Raw genomic sequence first — 25,010 nt, 5'->3', positions numbered from 1 at the left:
CATTCATGTATAGGGAAAATTCATGACATCATCTCTCCTGATGACTGCATAATATTCCATTGTGTATATGTACCACAGTTTCTATAGCGATTCATCTGTTGAAGGGCTCCTTGGTTGTTTCAGATTCTGGCTATTGTAAATAGCGCTGCAGTGAATATAGGTGAGAGAAAGGCATTTTTGTATTATATTTTTGTGTTCCTTGGGGAATATTCCTAAGAGTGGTAGAGCTGGATCATATGGGAGCTCTATTTCCAGTTTTCTTTTTTAAGGAATCTCCATATTGTTTTCTAGAAAGGCTGGACTATACAGCATTCCCACCAACAGTGAATAAGAGTTCCTTTCTCTCCACATCCCTGCCAGCACTGGTTGTTCTTGTTTTTTTGTGATGTATACCAGTCTCTGTGGTATGAAATGGTACCTCATAATTGTTCTGATTAGCATTTCCCTGATGATTAGTGATGTGGGGCATTTTTTTAAATTTTTATTTAAACACCTTGATTACATACATGATTGTGTTTGGGTTTCAGTCATGTAAATAACGCCACCCATCACCAGTGCAACATTCCCATCACCAATGTCCCAAGTCTCCCTCCTCCCCACCTGACCCCCACCTGTACTCTAAACAGGCTCTTCATTTCCCTCATACATTCCCATTATTAGGACAGTTCAAAATGTAGTTATTTCTCTAACTAAACTCATTACTCTTTGTGGTGAGCTTCCTGAGGTGAGCTGGAACTTCCAGCTCTTTTCTCTTTTGTGTCTGAAAATTATTATTGCAAGAATGTCTTTCATTTTTCTTAAAACCCATAGATGAGTGAGACCATTCTGCGTTTTTCTTTCTCTCTCTGACTTATTTCACTCAGCATAATAGATTCTGTGTACATCCATGTATAGGAAAATTTCATGACTTCATCTCTCCTGAGAGCTGCATAATATTCCATTGTGTATATGTACCACAGTTTCTTTAGCCTTTTGTCTGTTGAAGGGCATCTTGGTTGTTTCCAGAGTCTTGCTACGGTAAATAGTGCTTCAATGAATATAGGTGTAAGGAAGGGGTTTTTGTATTGTATTTTTGTGTTCTTAGGGTATATTCCTAGGAGTGGTATAGCTGGATCGTATGGGAGCTCGATTTCCAGTTTTTGGAGGAATCTCCATATTGCTTTCCATAAAGGTTGAACTAGATGGATGTGGGGCATTTTTATGTGCCTTTTGAACATTTGTATTTCTTCTTTGAGACATTGTTCATTTCTTCTTCTGATTTGTTGATGGGGTTAGATGTAAAGTTTTTTGTATAGTTTCTTGGAAAGTTCTGTCAGTACCTTGTATATCTTTTATATTAACCCCTTTTCTGATGGGTGTTGGGTGAATAGCTTCTTTGAATCTTTGCAGTATCTGAAGTGATCTCCCCTTTTCATTTCTAATCCAGTTTATCAAGTTTATCAATCCAGTTTGTCTCTCTTTTTCTTTGTGAGTTTTGCTAGTGGTTTATCAATCTTGTTTATTTTTCAAAAAAACAACTTTTTATTAAAAATAATTTTTATTTTGACCAAAGTGGATTACAAATCTTTCATAGTAATATTTTAGGTACATTGAATCAGGGGCATTCCCAACACCAATGTTGTCCTCCCACCACCCCTGTTCCCAGCATGCATCCCATATCCCTCTCCTTTGCCCCCCCAGGCTGCTAGTACAAGTGGTCCCTTCTGTGTCTAGCTTGTTGTAGATTGGGTATCAATTCTGTTGTCATTGGCTTTGTATTTGGTATTTAAGTCTGATCATTTTTATTTCTACTCAATGTTCACATGACTATTTGGTCTTGATACCATCCATTATTTCCCCCTCAATTTATGAGGCAGACTAGATGATTCAAGTTATGTGGTTTTGTTTGAAGGAAAAAGAAAAAAGGGGGGAGGTGAAAATCAAACAAGCAACAAGTGGGCGGAGTCCTGCTAGAGGCTATAAATATCAATTTAAAAGAAAGGGAAAAGGAAGAAAAACATAACAATACCAAAAAACCCTACAAAGACCAAAAAAAAAAAAAAAGGAAAATACAACATCCAAACAATAATCTCAATCCTGAAAGAAAAACAAAACAAAGCAAAAAAGAAAAACAAACAACAAACAACAAACAAAAAATGTGTGCCTTTTCTTTGCATAGGCACAGTAAATATTGGGGAGATTAGAAAGGGAATTCCCTTGGCCTAAGTGTTACAAGGTTTCTCCACCCTTGAAGCATACTGTCATGGGAGTAACTACAGGCTTCATACATGCTCTTTTACTCTCTCCTAGGCTTTTTGTGTGTGTGTGTGTGTGTGTGTGTGTGTGTGTGTGTGTGTGTGTGTGGTGTCTGGAAACTTTTCGTTCAGTCGTGGATGATAAAATTAGTCCTCTGTAACTAGAGATCTTGGTATTTGCACAAGTCATAGGATGGAGCCTAAGATGGAGTCTTTCATTACAGTTCTAGAAGTTCTGTTTCATCACTGTTGTTTTAATCAGTCTCCTGTAGTTGGTGGGTCTTGGTTTTTGCACGGATTCTAGGACGAAGCCTAGAATAGCATCTTTCATTATGTTTCCAGAAGTTCTGCTCAGCTGCAGTTGTCTCAGCCAGACCTCTGGAATTAGAGATCTTGGATGTTGTACAGATGATAAGCCAAAGCCTATACTAGGGTCTTTCTTATTGGTCCCAGGATAAATTCTGCTCAGTCATGGTTATCTCAGTCAGTCTTCTGTAGTTAGTGATCTTGGCTTTTGCACAGATCGAAAGATGATGTGTCTTCTGATTTTATCTTATCATTAGGTGGTGAGATAAGACAACCTGCTCTTGGATCAAGCTGTTGCCATTTCCTCATTGTCAGGATGTTATATCAAAACTGGCTCATGTTGGTGTCAGAGCTATTTTCAGAATGTCCCAGAGAGATTTTGGTTACTGAAGCTGTTGCAGATAACTATGTCAGTTCTATGTCTGAGATCTAGGTTTCGGGGGTGGAAGGTCACTGTCTAATCACATAGAGTCTAAGTTGGGACCACACAACATATGTTCAAGGTAAGAGGTGTCCCTGTATTGTAAAATTTATGAGTTCTTATTTCTAGTAGATAAGAGCTTGTTTCTATAAGTAAAAATTTCCCCTTTTTAGTAGGCCTTTGCAAAAAGAAATGGTGCGATATTATATTGCTGGTGCATTTGGGGGTAAGAGTGTCAGGCTCCATCATCTCTATGCCCTGATTTTAACCTGAGCTTTTATCCCAGGCAAGACTTTTTCTTGTAGGTTTTTGTACCAAGTAGAGCCAAAATAAGCTGAAGTTAAAGAAGAGAAGAAAACAAAAACAAGACTATATATACACACATATATAAAGGAAAAAATAAATAAAAATAAATTTAAAAATAATTAAGGGGTTCTTCTGAGGAAACTGAGGACCTGAAGGGAGCCCTGTCCTACTCTTCTCTGTCTTTCCTGAACTCTGGAAGCTCTCCTCAGAGCCCTGGGAAGCGAACCCCAAAGAAACTACATTCGGAAGCTACCCAGCGAGCCAGTGAGTGAGTAAGAAATGGCTGGATGTGGGGGTTTCCAGGCAGAGTGCTGATTGTTCTACCTGCAGAGTCTCCATCAGGCTGTGCTGCTTCTGAGGAAACTGAGGACCTGAAGGGAGCCCTGTCCTACACTTCTCTGTCTTTCCTGAACTCTGGAAGCTCACCTCAGAGCCCTGGGAAGCGAACCTCAAAAAAACTGAAGCTACCCAGCAAGTGAGTGAGTAAGAAATGGCTGGATGTGGGGGTTTCCAGGCAGAGTGCTGATTGCTCTACCTGCAGAGTCTCCACCCGGCTGTGCTTCTTCTGAGGAAACAGAGGACCTGAAGGGAGCCCTGTCCTGTCTTTTCTGAATTCTTGAAGCTCTCCTCAGAGTCCTGGGAAGCGAACCCCCAAAAATACAGCATTCTGAAGCTGCCCAGCGAGCGAGTGAAAACTACGCCTGTCCAGTGGGGCCCGACTTTGAAAAACTGTGAGTGCTTCCTGTGTGTGTCTCTCTACTATCCTGTTGCGTGAACCTCTTGAGAGTGGGCTGAAAAGAGGCTCCAGAAGGCACTTAGCTCCACTTCGCTATGCAGCCGTGCACTCTTTCTTAAAAAAGAACACCATCACAAGAAGAAAAAAAAACACACTAAGAACTGTGTTGGATCACAGAAGCAAGAATTTCTCCCCAGACTGTCTTCTCTGCTGCATGCTCGGGCCTAAGATTTGATCCTGTGTGAGGCTTCATCCACAGAGGACTCCCCTACCTTGGAGGCAAGTCGGCCCATCCAGAAAGGGCGGACCCAGAGAAGTGTGCTGCCTGCATCATATAACCAATGAATACCACCACAACACGTAGAAAAACCCACAATACAAGTGTGACAATGGGGAAACAACGCAGGCCAGCATCAGACATAGAGAATGAAGATGACAATTCTGATGACCAGTTAATGACCAACCAACTAATCAACCTCTCAGATAAGGACTTTAGAGTAGCAATATGGAAGATACTCAAAGAACTCAAAGAAACCATGGATTGAGTTGAACAGAACACTAATAAGAATCAAGAAAATATGAAGACAGAAATCACAAAACTCTAAACTGAAATAACATGTCAACTAACAGGCCTTAAAATATCAGTAAACGAAGTGAATGACAAAATGGATAAGCTCTGGGACAGGATATCAGAAGCTGAGAATAGACTTGGTGCTGTGGAAGATGAGATACATAACAATTCCATACAGCAGGAGAGATTGGAAAAAAAACTTAAAGCAAATGAGCAGACAATGAAAAAATTAGTCAAAGAATGGGAACAGATGAAAATAGAAGTCTATGATAAGATCAACAGAAACAACTTAAGAATCATTGGAGTCCCAGAGACCCAGGAAAAAAATTTCCAGGAAGAATCAACGGTCAAGAACATCATTAAAGAGAAACTTCCAGAGCTAAAGAATATATGTGATCAAATCCTGCATGCTCGAAGAGTACCAACCAAAAGAGACCCAAGAAAAACCACCCCAAGACACATCCTAGTCAAAATGACAAATCCCACAGATAGAGACAGAATTCTGAAAACAGCAAAATCAAAAGGGGAAATTACATTCAAGCAAGCATCCTTGAGATTTACAGCAGACCTGTCACCAGAAACACTCAAGGCCAGAAAGCAGTGGTGGGATATTGTGACAAGACTGAATGAAATGAATGCTTCACCTAGAATACTGTACCCAGCAAAACTCACTTTCCCGTTTGACGGAAGAATACATGGTTTCACAGACAAAAAACAGCTCAGAAACTTTATAGACTCAAAACCAGTCTTAAGAGAAAAACTGAAAGACCTAATTTAAAACAATACTAACCAAAAGACACACCAAATTTCGATATAAAGATGGCATTAAATCCTAGGACAATTCTTTCTCTCAACATCAATGGACTAAATGCACCAGTTAAGAGACACAGAGTGGCTAAATGGATCAAAAAACTCAATCCAACCTTCTGCTGCCTACAAGAAACGCACCTGAATAGTCAGAACAAACATAGACTCAAAATAAAAGGCTGGAGAAAAATTATCCAGGCAAACAACACCCATAAAAATGCTGGAGTGGCCATACTAATATCAGATAATGCAAACTTTATACTCAGGAAGGTTGTAAGGGACAAAGATGGACACTTTATATTAATCAAGGGGTATGTAGAGCAGGAAGAAATAACTCTCCTAAACATATATGCACCGAATGAGGGGCCAGCAAAATATTTAAAACAGCTGTTGACAAATCTGAAAAACAATATCAATAACAACACAATAATTGTGGGGGACCTCAACACTGCTTTGTCAACACTGGATAGGTCAACCACACTGAAACCCAACAAGAATATACTAGACCTGAGGAGAGAAATGGAAGAAAGAGGCCTAGTGGATATATATAGGACACTTCATCCCCAGAAACCTGGGTACACATTCTTCTCCAATGTACATGGGACATTCTCCAGGATAAACTACATGCTGGCACATAAAACATACCTTCATAATATCAAGAGGATAGAAATTTTGCAGACTACCTTTGCTGACCACAAGGCTCTGAAATTATTTGTGAATTCCAAAGTGACTCAGAAGAAAAACTTTAACACCTGGAAGTTAAACAGCCTCATACTCAATAACCAGTGAGTCTGAGATGAAATCAAGGAGGAAATCAAAAGGTTCCTGGAAACAAATGACAATAAAGACACAAACTATCAGAACTTATGGGACACAGCAAAAGCAGTACTGAGAGGAAAATTTATAGCTTTGCAAGCACACATCAGGAAGGAAGAAGGAGCTTACCTGAGTAGCTTAATGACACAGCTAATAGAACTAGAAAGTACTCAACAAAAGGACCCAAAAATAGGAAGACAGAAGGAAATAACAAAGCTGAGAGCAGAAATCAACAAAGTGGAAACCCAAAAAACAATCCGAAAGATCAACGAAAGCAGAAGTTGGTTCTTTGAAAAAATAAACAAGATTGATAGACCACTGGCAAACCTAACAAAGAAAGAGAGAGAGAGAAACTTGATAACTCGTATTAGGAATGAAAAAGGAGAGATCACTACTGATATGACAGAGATTTAAAGGGTAATCAGAAACTACTTTGAAAAACTCTATGCCACTAAAAATGAGAACCTGGAAGAAATGGATAAATTCTTGGACTCTTTTAATCTTCCACGGTTGAAGGAAGAGGATGTAGCATATCTAAAGACCCCCATCACCATTGATGAAATAATAATGGTAATCAAAAGTCTGCCCAAAAACAAAAGCCCAGGCCCAGATGGATTCACTAATGAATTCTTTCAAACTTTCCAAGAGGAACTACTGCCAATCCTGGCAAGACTCTTTCATGAAATTGAACAAACGAAAACACTCCCAAATAGCTTTTATGAAGCCAACATTACCCTGATACCTAAACCAGACAGAGATGCTACGAAAAAAGAAAATTACAGACCAATATTGCTGATGAATGCAGATGCAAAGATCCTCAACAAAATCCTGGCAAATAGGATTCAATACCTCATTAAGAAGATCATCCACTACGATCAAGTAGGTTTCATCCCAGGAATGCAAGGATGGTTTAACATCCATAAGTCTGTCAACATAATACACAACATCAACAACAAGAAAAATAAAAACCACATGATCATATCAATAGATGCAGAGAAAGCATTTGATAAGGTCCAACACCCATTCTTGATCAAAACTCTCAGCAAGATGGGAATGGAAGGAACCTTTCTCAATATAGTTAAGGCCATCTACCACAAGCCAGTGGCAAATATTATCCTCAATGGAGAAAAACTAAAAGCCTTCCCTCTAAATTCTGGCACAAGACAAGGCTGTCCTCTCTCACCACTCCTATTCAACATAGCACTGGAAGTACTTGCTATAGTGATTAGGCAAGAAAAAGATATCAAGGGAATCCCGATAGGAAAGGAAGAAGTCAAGCTCTCACTGTTTGCAGATGACATGATGCTCTACTTAGAAAACCCTAAAGACTCAACCAAAAGGCTTCTAGAAACAATAGACTCATATAGCAATGTGGCAGGCTACAATATTAACACACAAAAATCAATGGCCTTTCTATACACCAACAGTAATAAGGAAGAAATGGACATTAAGAAAACAACCCCATTCACAATAGTGCCACATAAACTCAAATATCTTGGAATCAACTTGACTAAAAATGTGAAGGACCTATACAAAGAAAACTATAAGACTCTGCTCCAAGAAATAAGAGAGGACACGCAGAAATGGAAACACATACCCTGCTCATGGATTGGCAGGATTAACATCATCAAAATGGCAATACTCCCCAAGGCATTATACAGATTCAACGCTATCCCTCTAAAGATACCCATGACATTCTTCAAAGAAGTGGATAAGGCACTTTTGAAATTTGTTTGGAACAATAAACATCCTAGAATAGCTAAAGCAATCATTGGGAAAAAGAATATGGGAGGAATTACTTTCCCCAACTTTAAACTTTACTACAAAGCAATAGTTATCAAAACAGCATGGTATTGGAATAAGGACAGGCCCTCAGATCAGTGGAATAGGCTTGAATACTCAGAAAATGTTCCCCAGACTTACAACCACCTAATTTTTGATAAAGGAGCAGGAAATCCTAAATGGAGCAAGGAAAGCCTCTTCAACAAGTGGTGTTGGCACAACTAGCTAGCCACTTGCAAAAAATTAAACTTATACCCCCAGCTAACATCATGTACGAAGGTAAAATCCAAATGGATTAAAGACCTCGATATCAGACCCCAAACCATAAGATATATAGAACAACACATAGGCAAATCTCTCCAGGACATTGAGACTACAGGCATCTTCAAGGAGGAAACTGCACTCTCCAAGCAAGTGAAAGCAGAGATTAACAGATGGGAATATATTAAGTTGAGAAGCTTCTGCACCTCAAAGGAAATAGTGCCCAGGATACAAAAGCCAACCACTGAGTGGGAGAAACTATTCACCCAATACCCATCAGATAAGGGGCTAATTTCTAAAATATACAAGGCACTGACAGAAATTTAGAAGAAAAAAACATCTAATCCCATCAAAAAATGGGGAGAAGAATTGAACAGACACTTTGACAAAGAAGAAATACAAATGGCCAAAAGACACATAAAAAAAATGCTCCACGTCACTAATCATCAGGGAGATGCAAATCAAAACAACAATGAGATACCACCTCACACCACAGAGAATGGCACACATCACAAAGAATGAGAACAAACAGTGCTGGCGGGGATGTGGGGAGAAAGGAACCCTTATCCACTGCTGGTGGGAATGCCGTCTAGTTCAACCTTTATGGAAAGCAATATGGAGATTCCTCCAAAAACTGGAAATCGAGCTCCCATACGATCCAGCTATACCACTCCTAGGAATATACCCTAAGAACACAAAAATACAATACAAAAATCCCTTCCTTACACCTATATTCATTGCAGCACTATTTACCATAGCAAGACTCTGGAAACAACCAAGATGCCCTTCAACAGACGAATGGCTAAAGAAACTGTGGTACATATACACAATGGAATATTATGCAGCTCTCAGGAGAGATGAAGTCATGAAATTTTCCTATACATGGATGTACACAGAATCTATTATGCTGAGTGAAATAAGTCAGAGAGAGAAAGAAAAACGCAGAATGGTCTCACTCATCTATGGGTTTTAAGAAAAATGAAAGACATTCTTGCAATAATAAATTTCAGACACAAAAGAGTAAAGAACTGGAAGTTCCAGCTCACCTCAGGAAGCTCACCACAAAGAGTTATGTGTTTAGTTAGAGAAATAACTACATTTTGAACTGTCCTAATATTGAGAATGTATGAGGAAAATGCAGAGCATGTTTAGAGTACAGGCGGGGGTCGGGTGGGGAGGAGGGATATTTGGGACATGGGTGATGGGAATGTTGCACTGGTGATGGGTGGCGTTATTTACATGACTGAAACCCAAACACAATCATGTATGTAATCAAGATGTTTAAATAAAACAAAAAAAGAGAAAGTTATTGCCAAGTTAGATTTTAGAATGTTCCAGCAAAAATTCCAAGTCTTGTGGCTATCTACCTGCACCCATGTTCCCCAAATTTATCCCAGACCACCACCCCTCTACCCCATTAAGCCCTTTAATTAATTAATTTATAAAAAATAATTAAGGGAAAAAAGTAGACTGCCTTACATTTGGTGATAGACAGGTTAACAGGTAGTATTATGGAGGTATTAAACATATAAAGGAAATATATGCCACCCCATTGTCTTTTGAGATATTTTGTGGGAGGTGGAATTTAGGGCACATTTTCACCACACACTCTGGTCTTGTGCACCTTTTAAAGCAGTTTTATTTTCAGCTGATGACAGAAGTCAGATATAAATTCTGATGTAATTCAATCTGCCTCTGCTGGCTTGCAGGTGGAGAAGACTGAGTGAATGTCAGTACATTAGGAGCCAAGAGAGGTCTCAGGGAATAAAAAAAAGTAACCTCTGTTCTAAAATTGTAAGGACTTAAATCTTGCCACTACCCTAAACGAATTTAGAACTATATTTATCTCCAAGAATAAATATGGAGCTTTCAAATCAGTTAAAGAACTCATTATCAATGTTCAGTCTCTCTTTCTGGGGTTGGGAAAGCTATATTCTCTTTGTGATACTCTAAAGATATAGTTGTATTTAATGAAGAGTCTTTTTCCATTCCAAATTCCTTTAACTCTTCTCTCTATAATACCAACAGAATCAACCAAAACTAGCATGCTCAGAAGCCAGCTGTCCATGCGCAAGAATTTAGCTGACAGTGCAAGGAATGACAGCTTTTCCAGTTCCAGCAACTGGAGTACTTCAGGTGACAAAGGCAAGACAAAAAGGGCTCTTCCAGGAAGCATGAGCTGACCCTCCTTTCCCAGTATACCTTCTCCTGAAAGAGCTGAATATAGATAGTATGTAGGATGGAGGGGATGGAAAAGGGAGAAAGGAACATCTTAAGTGGGTCCAGATTGAATCCTGTCCCCAAAACGCCTGTAAATCAGGTCTGCCCTCTTTAGTGACCAGTATTTTCTCAGAGCAAGATTTGCATTGTGTTGGGTGTTGAAAACATGCCTGGCTCACAGACGCATCATGATGACAGTAATACTCTCTTCACCCCATGGTTTGAGTTTAAAAAAATCTAGCACTTCATAGTTGTATTACTTTCTTCCCTTTATTCACAGTGTCTCCATTCTGAGAGCCCTTCTCTAGATCATATTATTAGTATTTTGCATGTTAAATATGATGAAAAATACTTTTTAATACTGATGATATTAAATGATAATTTTTGAAAAATTTAATTTTTGTAGTAGTTATCTTACATTTCAAAAAGATTTGAATAAATGATGAACTCACCTAAAAACACATACATACACTTCTTGGTTCTTTAGAAATTATAGATAAGCAATCAAATAATCATCATACACAAGGATATGCACCCAATTCCCTGAATGATGTAAGTACATGAAGATGACATTTGTTATAAGTATTTCTTATGCTTTCTGGAAAATTATTGTATTTCATTTTCTATATAATGTGATCTCTGTATACGTGGGGCAAGGTATAGCACAACAATGATAGAACCATGATTACCTATTGGTCTTTAGTGTCAATTATAAATTACTCTTGCCTGAGAAACCCAATGTGGCAGATTAGTGTTTTGTAAAATATGTCCCACTGGGGCTGTAGTGGTAGTGCAAGTGGCAAGGCATCTGCCTTGCCCACACTAGCCTAGGATGGACTGCGATTTGATCCCCTCACATCCCACATAGTCCCCTAAGTTAGGAACAACTTCTAAGCGCATAGCCAGGAGTAACCCCTGACTGTCACCGGTTGTGGCCCAATCCCCCCACCCAAATATGTCCCACTGACTAGTACTCACCCATTTGCATTTTGATATAAACTACACATATGAGGAAATTATATTCTGTTATTTTCTCTTCTACAGAAATGAGCATTCATCTGACAAATGAATGTTCAGATGACAACTTAAAAACAGTGACTGAAGAAAGGAATCAAAATCATAACCTAATGTGAGTGCTTTAAATTTGCTGGGATGGTTATTGCTTATCTTTCTGATTGTTTGTTGGGCCACACCTGGCATTCTTGGGATCACTCATGTGATCATTCCTGGCAGGGCTTGGGTGGTCAAGCCCTATGGTGCTGGGTATTGATTGAAGTTGGTTCTGCTGAATGCAAGGGAAATGTCCTGCCCTCTGTACTATTACTCCAGCCCTTTTATCAATATTTAAAGGTCAGAATCTTGTGTTCTTAGTTCTTCAGGTATGTCTACAGCAGCCTGGCTCAATATCCATGGCTTAGCTGCCAAGAAACTCACCATTAAAGATGTCTTCTCAGTGCCTCACTGCTCCTCCTATGTTCCCATTCTGGATAAGAGTGTTGTTTCCAAAGTCTTTTATGAGGTAAACTGACTTTTTTCTTAGCCGTGCTTGATATATATATATATAAAATATCCTGTTCTCAACAAAAATAGTCAACTTCTATTTCCTGTACAATTGTAGCAAAGATTTATTTCAATCATTGGGAAAATTTTTTATAACAGCAATTAAAAAGGAAAAAGATTTTTTAAGCATTTTTGTTTCTAGGCTGAGAAACTGGTCTGTTGGACTGTTAGCTTGTGACTAGTCAATGGTCATGTGGAACTGTAGAATTGTCTGAAGATCTTGTTTTCTGGGTGAACACATCAACCAATATCCAAGAACAAAGATAAGTTGTGAGAGGTTAGTTACATTTTCCCTTAGCTTAAATTACTTAATCCATTTTCTTTCCCATCATAAAGTCTCAACAGGAAAAATGTCTGAGTGAGTGTAAAGAGGAGAGATAACATCCAGTTGGGAGCATTTGGGAGGGTAAATGTGGAAAAGGCAAATGAAAACAGAAGACTTAGCACTCAGAAAAGGGAGGAGGCAGATTGCACTTTCTGTATGAACTATGGCAAACTACACTCCTGGCCCTGACAGAACAGCTCAGCTCTGCTACTGAAATCAAATAGTATGAGCAGCTAAATCTTCTCTGATGAGATAGGACGACAGGGTTGAAAACACTAGGACTTCCCTTTTGGAAGGAGACTGGGCCCATAAGTTCCCCATTACCTACCACACCACTGGAAAACCCAGTAACTCCTACCTACTGCCTCCATCTTCTTGGCGAAAAAATGGTCCAACTCCTCCACCAAGCTCAAAAAAAAAAAAAAAATTAAATGACTGCCAGTTCTTCCCAGATAACCAAGTCTGGGCTAATACCTCTGTGGCACTCGCAGAAGGGAAATACAGTGTGTGAAAATTCCCTTCTTTTTCTTTTATTTTCTTTTTTTTTTTTTTTTGGACCACACCTAACAACACTTTGCATCACTGACCTATGCTCTCAGAATCGCTCCTGGCTTGGGGGACCATATGGGATGCCAGGGGATCAAACAGCGATCTGTCCTAGGTTAAGCAGTGCAAGGCAAATGCCCTCCGGCTTCACCATCTCTCCATCCCAGGGGAAGATTCCTCTTTCTCTATGAATGCCTGCAATTCAACACCACCTCCTATAGAAGGCACCCAGTTCCAATACTTACCCTATCAAACTTTCAAGCCAGCAAATCATGCAGCTGCATGCCGCTACATGACACCTCAATATCTTAATGTAGTGTGAGCACAGTAGTATCACAGGAAATATGAGAGGAAAGTTACATAGAAATCTACCAACCTCAGTGAGCCTAAACAGTAACACAGAAGGCTCAACCAGCACTAATCATAGCCAGTAAATCCTTAGACATTGACTTTAGTAACACCATGTGAGATAAAATAATTATTTCAAATGGACTGTGTTTATTTAAGTTTTGATAATTCTATTTGCCTTTATGTAGTAAGAAGCAATGTGAGGTAAATTTGTGTTTACATGGAGGTAGGCTATGGCAGTGAGTGGGAAATTAGGGACACTAGTGAAGGGAAGGTCACACTAGCCATGGGATTGCCTTTGGATATTTAATGCCTGAAATGACTGTATCATAAACAACTTGGTAAATCACCATGTTGTATGCTTAAACATGTTCGATGAGTAGGTCCTATAATATAAGTCCGTGGGTCACAGTTGCCTGCTTCAGTGTTCTGGCTGGTCACATGCTTCAGATCCTAATAGAGGTGATAACCTTGAAGACTACATTGCTCTTCTAAATCACTATGTTGTAATAAAATTTAGAAAAATAGTATTATGGTTTATTCTTTTTAAATTCTTTCATTCATTTATTTTATTTTGGAAGTTTCTGAACTAGGCCAAGGCGCTGTTTTTGGCTTTGTGCTCAGGAGTGACCCCTGGAAGTATCTGGGGGACATGTTATGCAGAGCTCCATTGGGGGTAATCCATATGCAAGGCAAAAATGCCTTATCTCCTGCACTATATTTCTAGTCTTTTTATTTGGTGTTTAAAATAAATAATCCAGCTCATCACATAGAGTGATGAGTGCAGTTGGAGAGATGACTACACTGAAAACTATCATAACAATGTGAATGAATGAGGGAAGTAGAAAGCCTGTCTCGAGTACAGGTGTGGGGGGGTGGGGAGGAGGGAGATCTGGGAAAGTGGTGGTGGGAATGTTGCACTGGTGAAGGGGGTTGTTCTTTACATGACTGTAATCATACAACTATAATCATGTTTGTAATCACGGTGTTTAAATAAAGATAATTATAATAAATAAATAAAATAATCCATTATACACTTCTTGGTTCTTTAGATATTATAGATAGCAATCAAATAAGCATCATACACAAGGATAAAAAAGTAAGTTTATTAAAAACAATTATACTTCCTATGTCATGGAAAAACTGAGGAGCTCATATATATGCTTCAAAATTTGTCACTAAATAGTTTAGTTAAAGCAAAGAACACTGGAAGAAAAAGGGAAATCCAGTTTGAGTGGCTGGGATGGCTCAGAAAAACAAAAGCAAGCAGATTTAACTTCTGTCTGTTTTATTGGAAAGATAAAGAAATTAGTCTCCTAGAAGAATACTAATAATACCCTTAAGAGAAAAGTTTAGATGTAAATATATTTCACAAAAAAATTTACCTTTCCTTAAAATTAATTTTATTTTTCAGGAGCAGATATTTTGCACTTGTTTTGCTTCTCCTTTTAGCCTCTTTATTGACAGTGAATGGATGTGAAAACACTTATGTTGTGTGTTCAAATCATTCTCAATATTCTTAAATTTACTTTTATTTAAATTAGTAAGTTCTACATTATTTGTTAATATTTTTGATGGTATATGCTAGAACACTCAACTCAGTGTATTGGCTTGAGCAATAGGAAAAATATCCTATATATTGATCTGAGAAACTAGCCATGCCACCAGATCTATTTTATTCTATTTCTTTGTTATAACCACTTTTTGGAAAACCATTTCTTTTTATTTTTACATTTTATTTTATTGAAAACATTGTGATCTACAGAGTCATTCATAGCTGAATTTTAGACATACAGTGAGTCAGGGCCATTCCCATCACCAGTGTCAACTTCCCTCCACTAATAAACCCAGAGTGCATCCTATATAACACCACCCTTTGACCCCTGGCCTGCCAGTATAACAGGCCCCTTTATGTTTAGATTGTTAAAGTTTAGGTCTCTTGATTCTATTGTCATTGACTTTGGCGTGAATATTTAGTTCTGTCCTTATTTTTTTCCCAACCAATGCATCTGAGACCACTTGGCATCTGACCCCCAGACGTTTATTTTTTTCCTTTCTTCTTAGTTTTATAAAAAAAAAAGCATAAATATTTGGTAAAACAAAGTAATACGTGTCCCAAGATTCTATGAAAAAATGGGAGCCCCTATTTAAAAGATAACAAATAAAAATACATAAATGATAAAAAAAAAGGGTTTGTGTGTGTGGCAGTTTTTTTGTATTTGTTTTGTTTTGTTTTGTTTTTTGCATAGGCACAGCAAAAGATGGAGAAAATAGAAAGGAAAAACTTTGGCTTAAAAACAAGGAGACCCTACCCATGAAGCATCCTGCCATAAGACCAACTATTTGGCTCTGGGAATACAAAGTTGTCTAACCCCAAGTCTTTCTTTGTGGTCCCAGTAAAAGTTCTTCTCACTCATGGTTGTCGCAGTCAGGTTTCTGTAGTTAGAGATCCAACTTTTTGTACAAATCCTATGTCAAAGTCAGAGTGACATCGAGTGTCTTCTGGTTTCATCTTACCATTAGGTGGCAGTGCAGGGAACCCTGCCCTGAAAACAAGTTGTTGCTGTTACCAAGTCATCAGGATGTCATATGAATCCACTCTGTAGCAAGTCAGTGCCAGGGAAGCATTAGAGCCTTCCTTGGTAGAGGTCCAATTCCTGGTGCTGATGCAGAAAATCATGCTGGTTTCATAGATGGGTCCAAGATTCAGGGGTAAATGATCAATGTCTGATCTTCTGAAGCCTAAGCCAAGTCACTATGACAAATGTTCAGAGTGAAAGGCCCCACTGCAATATAAAATTTATGTGTTCCTATCTTTATTAGATTAAGAACTTTGTTTCCACACACAAGATTTCCACATTTTAATGTGCCTATGGAAAAAGGAACAATGTCACATGGTATTGCTGGTGCATATGGGAATAAAAATAATAAGCTGAATAATCCCAATAACCTGGATCTAACATGAACTTGGAACCCAAGGAAAACTTATCTAGTATAATTTCCTACTAAACAAATCCAAAAAGGGAATGGGGAAAACTGCCTCTACATAAGGAAATAAACAATAAGAATGGTACTATTAAGAAAATACATCTAATGAAACATACAAAGGAGATATACATATCCCTGTTAAGTTCTTTTTTTAATAGTCTGGGGGGAATTGTAAAATCTGGAGCACAGCTTCAGCCTGCAATATGGTCATGTGAGTCTGAAAAATGGCTTTCAGCAGTCACATATCAAGAAATGTCCTCAAGCTGAGGTTTTCTCAAAAAAAAAAAAAACCTGTTGGTAGTGAACAACAGTTCACAGCGAAGGGAGATGGGAGAAACGGGACTGACTGGAGCAAATCAGCAATGGCAGTGGGTAGCAGCTTCTTCTTGAGTTAAGGCAAGTGGGCTGGGAATCTGACTTTTCACTTTGGGAGCTGGTTGCCAGCTGGTTGGGGTGAGAGGAATCTTCCAGTTCCTAACTGAGGGTAAAAGGGGTTAAATGAAGAGAAATAACAGGTTAGGATTGAGAAAGTGAAGGTCTAGAAAAGAAATTTTAAATAATATTTTTATTTAAGCACCTTGATTACGGAAGTCATTGTAGTTCGGTATCAGTTATATAGAGTGCCCCTTAGTGTAACATTCTCACCACCAGTGCCCCCCATTTTCCATCTCTCCCCCCACAGCCTGTATTTAGAAACAGGCTCTCTACTTCTCTCACTCATTGACATTGTTATGGTAGTTGTCAGTGCAGTTATTTCTAATTGTACTCACCACTCTTTTTGGTGAGCTTCAGATTGTGAGCCAGTCCTTCCGGCCCTCCTCTCTATTGTCTCTGGGCATTATTGCAACAATATCTTTTTTCTTTCTATATTTTTTTTTCCAGTTAATCCTAAATTGTAGTGCATCTTTTATACTTTTTCTTTTTTTTTTTTAACACCACCCATCACCAGTGCAACATTCCCATCACCAATGTCCCAAGTCTCCCTCCTCCCCACCCGACCCCCGCCTGTACTCTAAACAGGTTCTCAATTTCCCTCATACATTCTCATTATTAGGACAGTTCAAAATGTAGTTATTTATCCAACTAAACTCATCACTCTTTGTGATGAGCTTCCTGAGGTGAGCTGGAACTTCCATCTCTTTTCTCTTTTGTGTCTGAAAGTTATTATTGCAAGAATGTCTTTCATTTTTCTTAAAACCCATAAATGTGTGAGACCATTCTGCGTTTTTCTCTCTCTCTCTGACTTATTTCACTCAGCATAATAGATTCTGTGTACATCCATGTATAGGAAAATTTCATGACTTCATCTCTCCTGACAGCTGCATAATATTCCATTGTGTATATGTACCACAGTTTCTTTAGCCATTCGTCTGTTGAAGGGCATCTTGGTTGTTTCCAGAGTCTTGCTATGGTAAATAGTGCTGCAATGAATATAGGTGTAAGGAAGGGGTTTTTGTATTGTATTTTTGTGTTCTTAGGGTATATTCCTAGGAGTGGTATAGCTGGATCGTATGGGAGCTCGATTTCCAGTTTTTGGAGGAATCTCCATATCGCTTTCCATAAAGGTTGAACTAGACGGCATTCCCACCAGCAGTGCATAAGAGTTCCTTTCTCCCCACATCCCCGCCAACACTGTTTATTCTCATTCTTTGTGATGTGTGCCATTCTCTGTGGTGTGAGGTGGTATCTCATCGTTGTTTTGATTTGCATCTCCCTGATGATTAGTGATGTGGAGCACTTTTTCATGTGTCTTTTGGCCATCTGTATTTCTTCTTTGTCAAAGTGTCTGTTCATTTCTTCTCCCCATTTTTTGATGGGATTAGATGTTTTTTTCTTGTAAAGTTCTGTCAGTGCCTTGTATATTTTGGAGATTAGCCCCTTATCTGATGGGTATTGGGTGAATAGTTTCTCCCACTCAGTGGGTGGCTCTTGTATCTTGGGCACTATTTCCTTTGAGGTGCAGAAGCTTCTCAGCTTAATATATTCCCATCTGTTAATTTCTGCTTTCACTTGCTTGGAGAGTGCAGTTTCTTCCTTGAAGATGCCTTTAGCCTCAATGTCCTGGAGTGTTTTACCTACGTATTGTTCTATATATCTTATGGTTTTGGGGCTGATATCGAGGTCTTTAATCCATTTGGATTTTACCTTCGTACATGATGTTAGCTGGGGGTCTAAGTTCAATTTTTTGCAAGTGGCTACCCAGTTTTGCCAACACCACTTGTTGAAGAGGCTTTCTTTGTTCCATTTAGGATTTTTTGCTCCTTTATCAAAAATTAGATGATTGTATGTCTGGGGAACATTCTCTGAGTATTCAAGCTTATTCCACTGATCTGAGGGCCTGTCTTTATTCCAATACCATGCTGTTTTGATAACTATTGCTTTGTAGTAAAGTTTAAAGTTGGGGAAAGTAATTCCTCCCATATTCTTTTTCCCAATGATTGCTTTAGCTATTCGAGGGTGTTTATTGTTCCAAATAAATTTCAAAAGTGCCTGGTCACTTCTTTGAAGAATGTCATGGGTATCTTTAGGGGGATCGCATTAAATCTGTACAGTGCTTTGGGGAGTATTGCCATTTTAATGATGTTAATCCTGCCAATCCATGAGCAGGGTATATGCTCATATATATCTTCTTAATGCCTCATTAAGAAGATCATCCACTACGATCAAGTAGGTTTCATTCCAGGAATGCAAGGCTGGTTTAACATCCATAAATCTATCAACATAATACACAACATCAACAGCAAGAAAAATAAAAATCACATGATCATATCAATCGACGCAGAGAAAGCATTTGACAAGGTCCAACACCCATTCTTGATCAAAACTCTCAGCAAGATGGGAATGGAGGGAACCTTTCTCAATATAGTTAAGGCCATCTACCACAAGCCAGAGGCAAATATTGTCCTCAATGGAGAAAAACTGAAAGCCTTTCCTCTAAATTCTGGCACAAGACAAGGCTGTCCTCTCTCACCACTCCTATTCAACATAGCACTGGAAGTACTCGCTATAGCGATTAGGCAAGAAAAGGATATCAAGGGAATCTAGATAGGAAAGGAAGAAGTCAAGCTCTCACTGTTTGCAGATGACATGATACTCTACTTAGAAAACCCCAAAGACTCTATCAAAAAGCTTCTAGAAACAATAGACTCATATAGCAAGGTGGCAGGCTACAAAATTAACACACAAAAATCAATGGCCTTCCTATACACCAATACTAATAAGGAAGAAATGGACATTAAGAAAACAACTCCATTCACTATAGTGTCACACAAACTCAAATATCTTGGAATCAACTTGACTAAAAATGTGAAGGACCTATACAAGGAAAACTATAAAACTCTGCTCCAAGAAATAAGAGGACACGCGGAAATGGAAGCATATACCCTGCTCATGGATTGGCAGAATATCTTTTTTCTTAAAACCCATAGATGAGTGAAACTATTATGTGTCTATCTCTCCCTCTGACTCATTTCACTCAGCAAAATAGATTTAATGTATAGTAGAATTTCATGACTTCATCTCTTCTGATGGCTGCATAATATTTCATTGTGTACATGTACCATAGTTTCTCTAGCCATTAATCTGTTGAAGGGTATCTTGGTTGTTTCTAGAGTTTGGCTATTGTAAATAGCACTGAAATGAATATAGGTGTGAGTAAAGCATTTTTGTATTGTGTTTTTTTTGTTGTTGTTGTTGTTGTTCCTGGGGTATATCCCTAGGAGTAGTATAGCTGGATCATATGGGAGCTCAATTTCCAGTTTTATGAGGAATCTCCATATTGTTTAGGAAAGAATTTGTAAAGTCGTAACTGGGGGGGAGGGGTTACATTTAACAAGGAGAAGGACAATATACAACATAGACAGACTATGTATATTACAGATGAACATTAGACAGACATTGAGGTGGCCAACACATACACATGCTCACACATAGACAGATGCTGAGGATTGATCCATGAGTTACAGTTGAGAAGCTGACCCAGATGGAATGGGTCAGAACCCTTAAAAAATATAAAGCCAACAAGTCAGATGTAAAGGGAAAACCATTGCTTTCTTGAAAACCACTTTACAAGCAGGTTTTCATTTGTGGCAGATCAAAGCTTTTAATTTTCCTCTCTGATTATTCAGGAGTTCTGAATTTAGTAATTGATCTAACTGGGTCACCTGTCCATTCTTGAAACATTGGGAACAAGTTCTGAAATGTTCTTCATAAAAAATAATGTATCATGCAACCTAATTTATGTTTCTAAATTTAAAAAATGGGAAAATGATAAAGAATTCTTTATGATAAAAACTCTTATAAAATATTCAATAACATTTTAATGATTCATTTGCAAAAAACAGCTGAAGCTTATGAAAATTGAAACCAGTGCTTCATGGAAAATATAACAGCAACTTTAGAATTCAAATAGAACTCATTGGGCTTTATACTCTTTGCATGAAATAATGTCTTTAAAAGAACTTATCTCACAGAAATATTTGTAAAGGAACTATACTCTATTTGAGATTTTCTACAAAATAATCCAGATCATGGGAGTAGTGGAGGAAAAGGAGAAGATAAGATTGGCTATAAGTTGTTATTTGTTAAATTTGGATACCTAAGCATTTGGGTGTGTATCTGGAAGAGGCAGATGAATTGGTGAGTGTTTCTTTGGTGGGTTTGTTTTTTGTTTTTGTTTTTTTGGTGATATGCAAGACACATACTGTTGTCTGACACCATGGATGACTCTCACTATAGAGAATGTGTGTGGTCTCAAAACAACATATAAAAGTTCCGTTTTCATCCTAACTCTGATATCACTGTTAGTATTTTTAACATTACACATTTGATGATTCAGAGGATTTGACTATTTCTAATTTACATATTTTCTAAATGCGTATATTTGGTTACCAGAAAAAAATATATAAGCTTGCGGTTTTACCTTTGGCTTTTTCCTTTTCTCCCCAATCCTGGATTTTCAATTAATTTTAATTTTAATTTTTAATTTATTTTTTGTTTATTTCTCCATCCGTGGATCTTTCTCTGTTGTGTTACTCATTTTTTTACATCTTTATAAGATATGTGTATAAGAATGCCTGTATACTAAATACTAACTATACATATCATTGAATTAAATAATCAATAACTAAACACACCATTAAATTAAATATATCCCTGTAAAGAAACATGTTTAACACATTATTCCAAGACTGTGTCATATGTGTTACAGTTATTTTCAGATATCTGCCCTCATTTCACTTTTGTGCAAAATAATTTATTTTATGCCTTAAGCTCCTGGTGCTGGATATAACTTTGTGACTGGCAGATTGTATTTATACCCCCAAATGAATTCAATCTAGTCATATATCAACTTACCATTAAACTTGATTTCCTTCATAAGTGATAGGAAGAAACTGAACACTGCAATGCCTCAGGACATGGTGTTGCTCAGTCCTGTTGTTCCAGAAATTGTGGTCACCACAGTAGTGGTTAGGGGCCATCAGGGCTGCAGCTAGAAAATCCTAGGACCATGTGGTTCTAGGGATAAATCCAGGATTAGTTGCATGCAAAGCATGCACTGTCACCTCTATACTATCTCATCAGCTCCTTAAAATAAACTCAATTTTTTCTCACATTTGGTTATGGACTGTATATGATGTCATTGTGTCAGTTTAAGAAGTCAGGATTAAGTCTAATAGAAACTAAAAAGAAAATAAAAGAGTAAGTTAGTATTTCTAAGGGCATGTTAACAGTTGCAAAGGCAGTGCTGTTGTTCAATATTTCATTTTTATGGTGACAGAATAGGTACTGTTTTAGGAAACAATGAAAAGTCTAAGAGCATTCTGCTCAGAAGACAAGGCCTGAACATACTTAATGAATGGATCAAAGTGCAGGAGACAATAGAAAATACTATTATAATTCTCTGCAAACAACATGAATGTGTCTGAGCAGAGAAGAATTAAACTTTTCCATGAAGTGAGTCAAGATTCAAACATATTTCCTTTTTAGCCCAATCCTCTTTTATTTTTGTTTTTGTTTTTGGGTCACACCCGACAGCGCTCAGGGGTTACTCCTGGTTCAACACTCAGAAATCGCCCCTGGCAGGCTGGGGGGGACCATATGGGATGCCGGGATTCTAACCACCATCCTTCTGCATGCAAGGTAAACACTCTACTTCCATGCTATCTCTCCGGCCCCAGCCCAATCCTCTTCAATTTTTTTTTTTTGTCAATTTAAAAAACTCCTAGGTCTAAATATAAAAAATATATCCCATTAAGTGGGATGTATTTTTAGAAAATTGTTTTTCTGCTTTTCTATTTATAGCTAGAGGTCTCTTCCAGTCAGAAAGAATGTTAATTTATAACAGACAAAAGTGTGCTTTGCCGGCTAAATGAAACTATATACTACATTTCTATCATCATGATAGTTATTGTTCTTACTATCTTTGAAGACAGCCAGCATGCTAAGCAGAGAAATACACATTTACCTTCAGGTCTGTGCTGATATTTTTACAATACTTCAAAAGCACCAAGTACAAAAAAACCAGGTCAGCTGCATGTAAGGCAAGTGCCTTACCTGCTGCACTATCACTCCAGCCACATTGGAAGGCATCATATTAAATGAAGCAAGCCAGAAAAAGAACAACAAACACAGGTGTTCTCACTTCTTTGTGATATCTTGAATAACTGGACAAGGGAATGCAACGTTTTAAAGCGGGGAGGTGGGGTGGGGTGGATAATAAAATCACCCTTGGCCCCAGAGTATAAGGAGGAAAAAGGACAGAGAAAGAGAAATTGATGAGGGAAGAGAAAATAGATGGGAAGAAATGGGGAGTTGCAGTCAAAGGGATACAAATACACTGGTGGTGTAAAGGAGTTGTGAGATTTTTGGAAATTTGGGAGGTTGCTTATGTACTTCTTAGTTTTGTTGTAGTACTTTTTGTTTTCGAAGCACTGTGATTTCCAGTACTGTTTGTGACAGGGTTTTAAGCATGCAGCATTTCAGTACACACCCTCCACCAGAGTGTCCACTTCCCTCCACCATTGTCTTGGTGTTTCCTCTCTCCCTTCCCCCTACCTTGGTAGCTCAGATCTATAAATCAGTTCTCAGAGTCTGTTGCCTTTGGTCTTTTGTTTCTTCCTTACTGTGTTTCTTTCTATATGAGAGAAACCATTCTGTGCATGTCCCTCTTCTTCTGACAGATTTCATTCATCATGATGCCCCTTAGAGATATCCACCTAACATGTCCATATTGTTTTCCAAAGAAAGACCATCCAACATTCCCACAAATAGTAGTGATACTTTAAACATATTTTCTTTATATGGATGCATATATTCCATGATGCGCATTAATCAGTGTCCAGTAAACAGACACAATTGCACACACATTCATCCTATAAAGGAATAAGAAAAAGATAAACAATGGGAAAAAAAATTTCCCCCTTATTCATGTCAGCACCATTGATTTTGCTCTTTTTCCATGTGTGCTTGTCTCACTGGTGTAAAGTGATGTATTATTGTTTTTTAAAAAATTGATTAAAGTACCATGATTTACAAAGTCAGTCATAGTTGGATTTTAGACATACTGTGTTAAAACACCAATCCCACAACCATTGTCCTCTTCCCTCCACTAGAATTCCCAGGTTCTGTGTCCTCTGCCACTTCTCTCCCTCCTCCCCAGCCTGCCACTTTGATAGGCTCATAAGTTTGGTTGTTGAAATTCAGATCTCGTTTTCAGTATTGTTAACTTTTTTTGGATATTTAGCAGTAACATTCCTCAAATAAAAGCTATGAATATTTTGATAAAAGAGAAAATGGAGGAAGAGAGTGCTATGTCTTCATAATTTATGTATTAATAAGCTATCTTGAGTTTTTCTTTATGATTTACCCTTATTTTTTATTTATAATTATTTTGAGATCTTCTAAATATCAGTTATTCTTCAGAATCAATTTAATAAATGTATTCCATGACATAATATAGATATAAGACCTATATATTAATATATTTGGCAGTATTTCTGATGATTTTCCTAGTTATATTTTAGAACATTTACATATGAATTTGCCAGTACAAATTTGCTGGTAACATTCCTTTATTTTAATTCTTTATATCCACTAGATGTGTCCCCCAAAATACAAAACAGAAAGATTAGCACTTGGCCACTGCAAGATGTGTAATAGCCTATCTTTAAATTCAGTTATTCATATAGTATGTACACCCTTTTTTTTGTGCAAATCAAATAGACTTCTCCTTGACCAATTTGGCAACAAGTTCTGGGATAATTATTACAATGTATTTAATTTTTTAAATTTTTATATTTTTGGCTTTTGGCTCACACCTGGTGATGCTCAGGAGTTGCTTCTGGCTATACGCTCAGAAATCACCCCCTGGCCTGATGGACCATATGGAATGTCGGGGATTGAACCGAGGTCCATCCTGGATTGGTCATGTGTAAGACAAAATGCCCTACCGCTGCGCTATTGCCTGGCCCGCAACTTATTTAATTTATTTTTTAAAAAGCAAGCACAGGTAAATTCAGTCAGGACTAAACAATAATCATAAATTCAAGTTTTACAGCATTTTACAGCATTTCCTAATTTTCAAAATGTTGTGTTTCTTTCTTTTTATTAATATCTTCATTTAAACATTTGGATTACAAGTATGACTGTGATTAGGTTTCAGTCATGTAAAGAACACCCCCTTCACCAGTGCAACATTCCCACCACCAATGTCCCAAATCTCCCTCCATCCCACCCCAGCCCCACCTGTACTCTAGATAGGCTTCCAGTTCTCTCATTCATTC

At 37.9% G+C, this 25,010-nt stretch overlaps 1 protein-coding gene across 1 annotated transcript in view; it reads left to right on the top strand.

Moving 5' to 3' along the window:
- The window catches only part of VWA3B (von Willebrand factor A domain containing 3B), a 240,712-nt gene that overhangs the window by 143,770 nt on the left and 71,932 nt on the right, over nucleotides 1-25,010 (top strand). Inside the window, exons 17-19 of the mRNA XM_049784589.1 lie at nucleotides 10,269-10,385; nucleotides 11,505-11,589; nucleotides 11,832-11,979. Of these exons, the coding sequence (XP_049640546.1) occupies nucleotides 10,269-10,385; nucleotides 11,505-11,589; nucleotides 11,832-11,979 (350 nt within the window). The remainder of the gene's footprint in view (nucleotides 1-10,268; nucleotides 10,386-11,504; nucleotides 11,590-11,831; nucleotides 11,980-25,010) is intronic.

Source organism: Suncus etruscus, chromosome 12 (assembly GCF_024139225.1).
Source record: "Suncus etruscus isolate mSunEtr1 chromosome 12, mSunEtr1.pri.cur, whole genome shotgun sequence".
NCBI classification, from domain to species: Eukaryota; Metazoa; Chordata; class Mammalia; order Eulipotyphla; family Soricidae; genus Suncus; species Suncus etruscus.
Note: the sequence above shows the minus strand (reverse complement) of the source record. Positions and strands in the feature narration are given on the sequence as shown.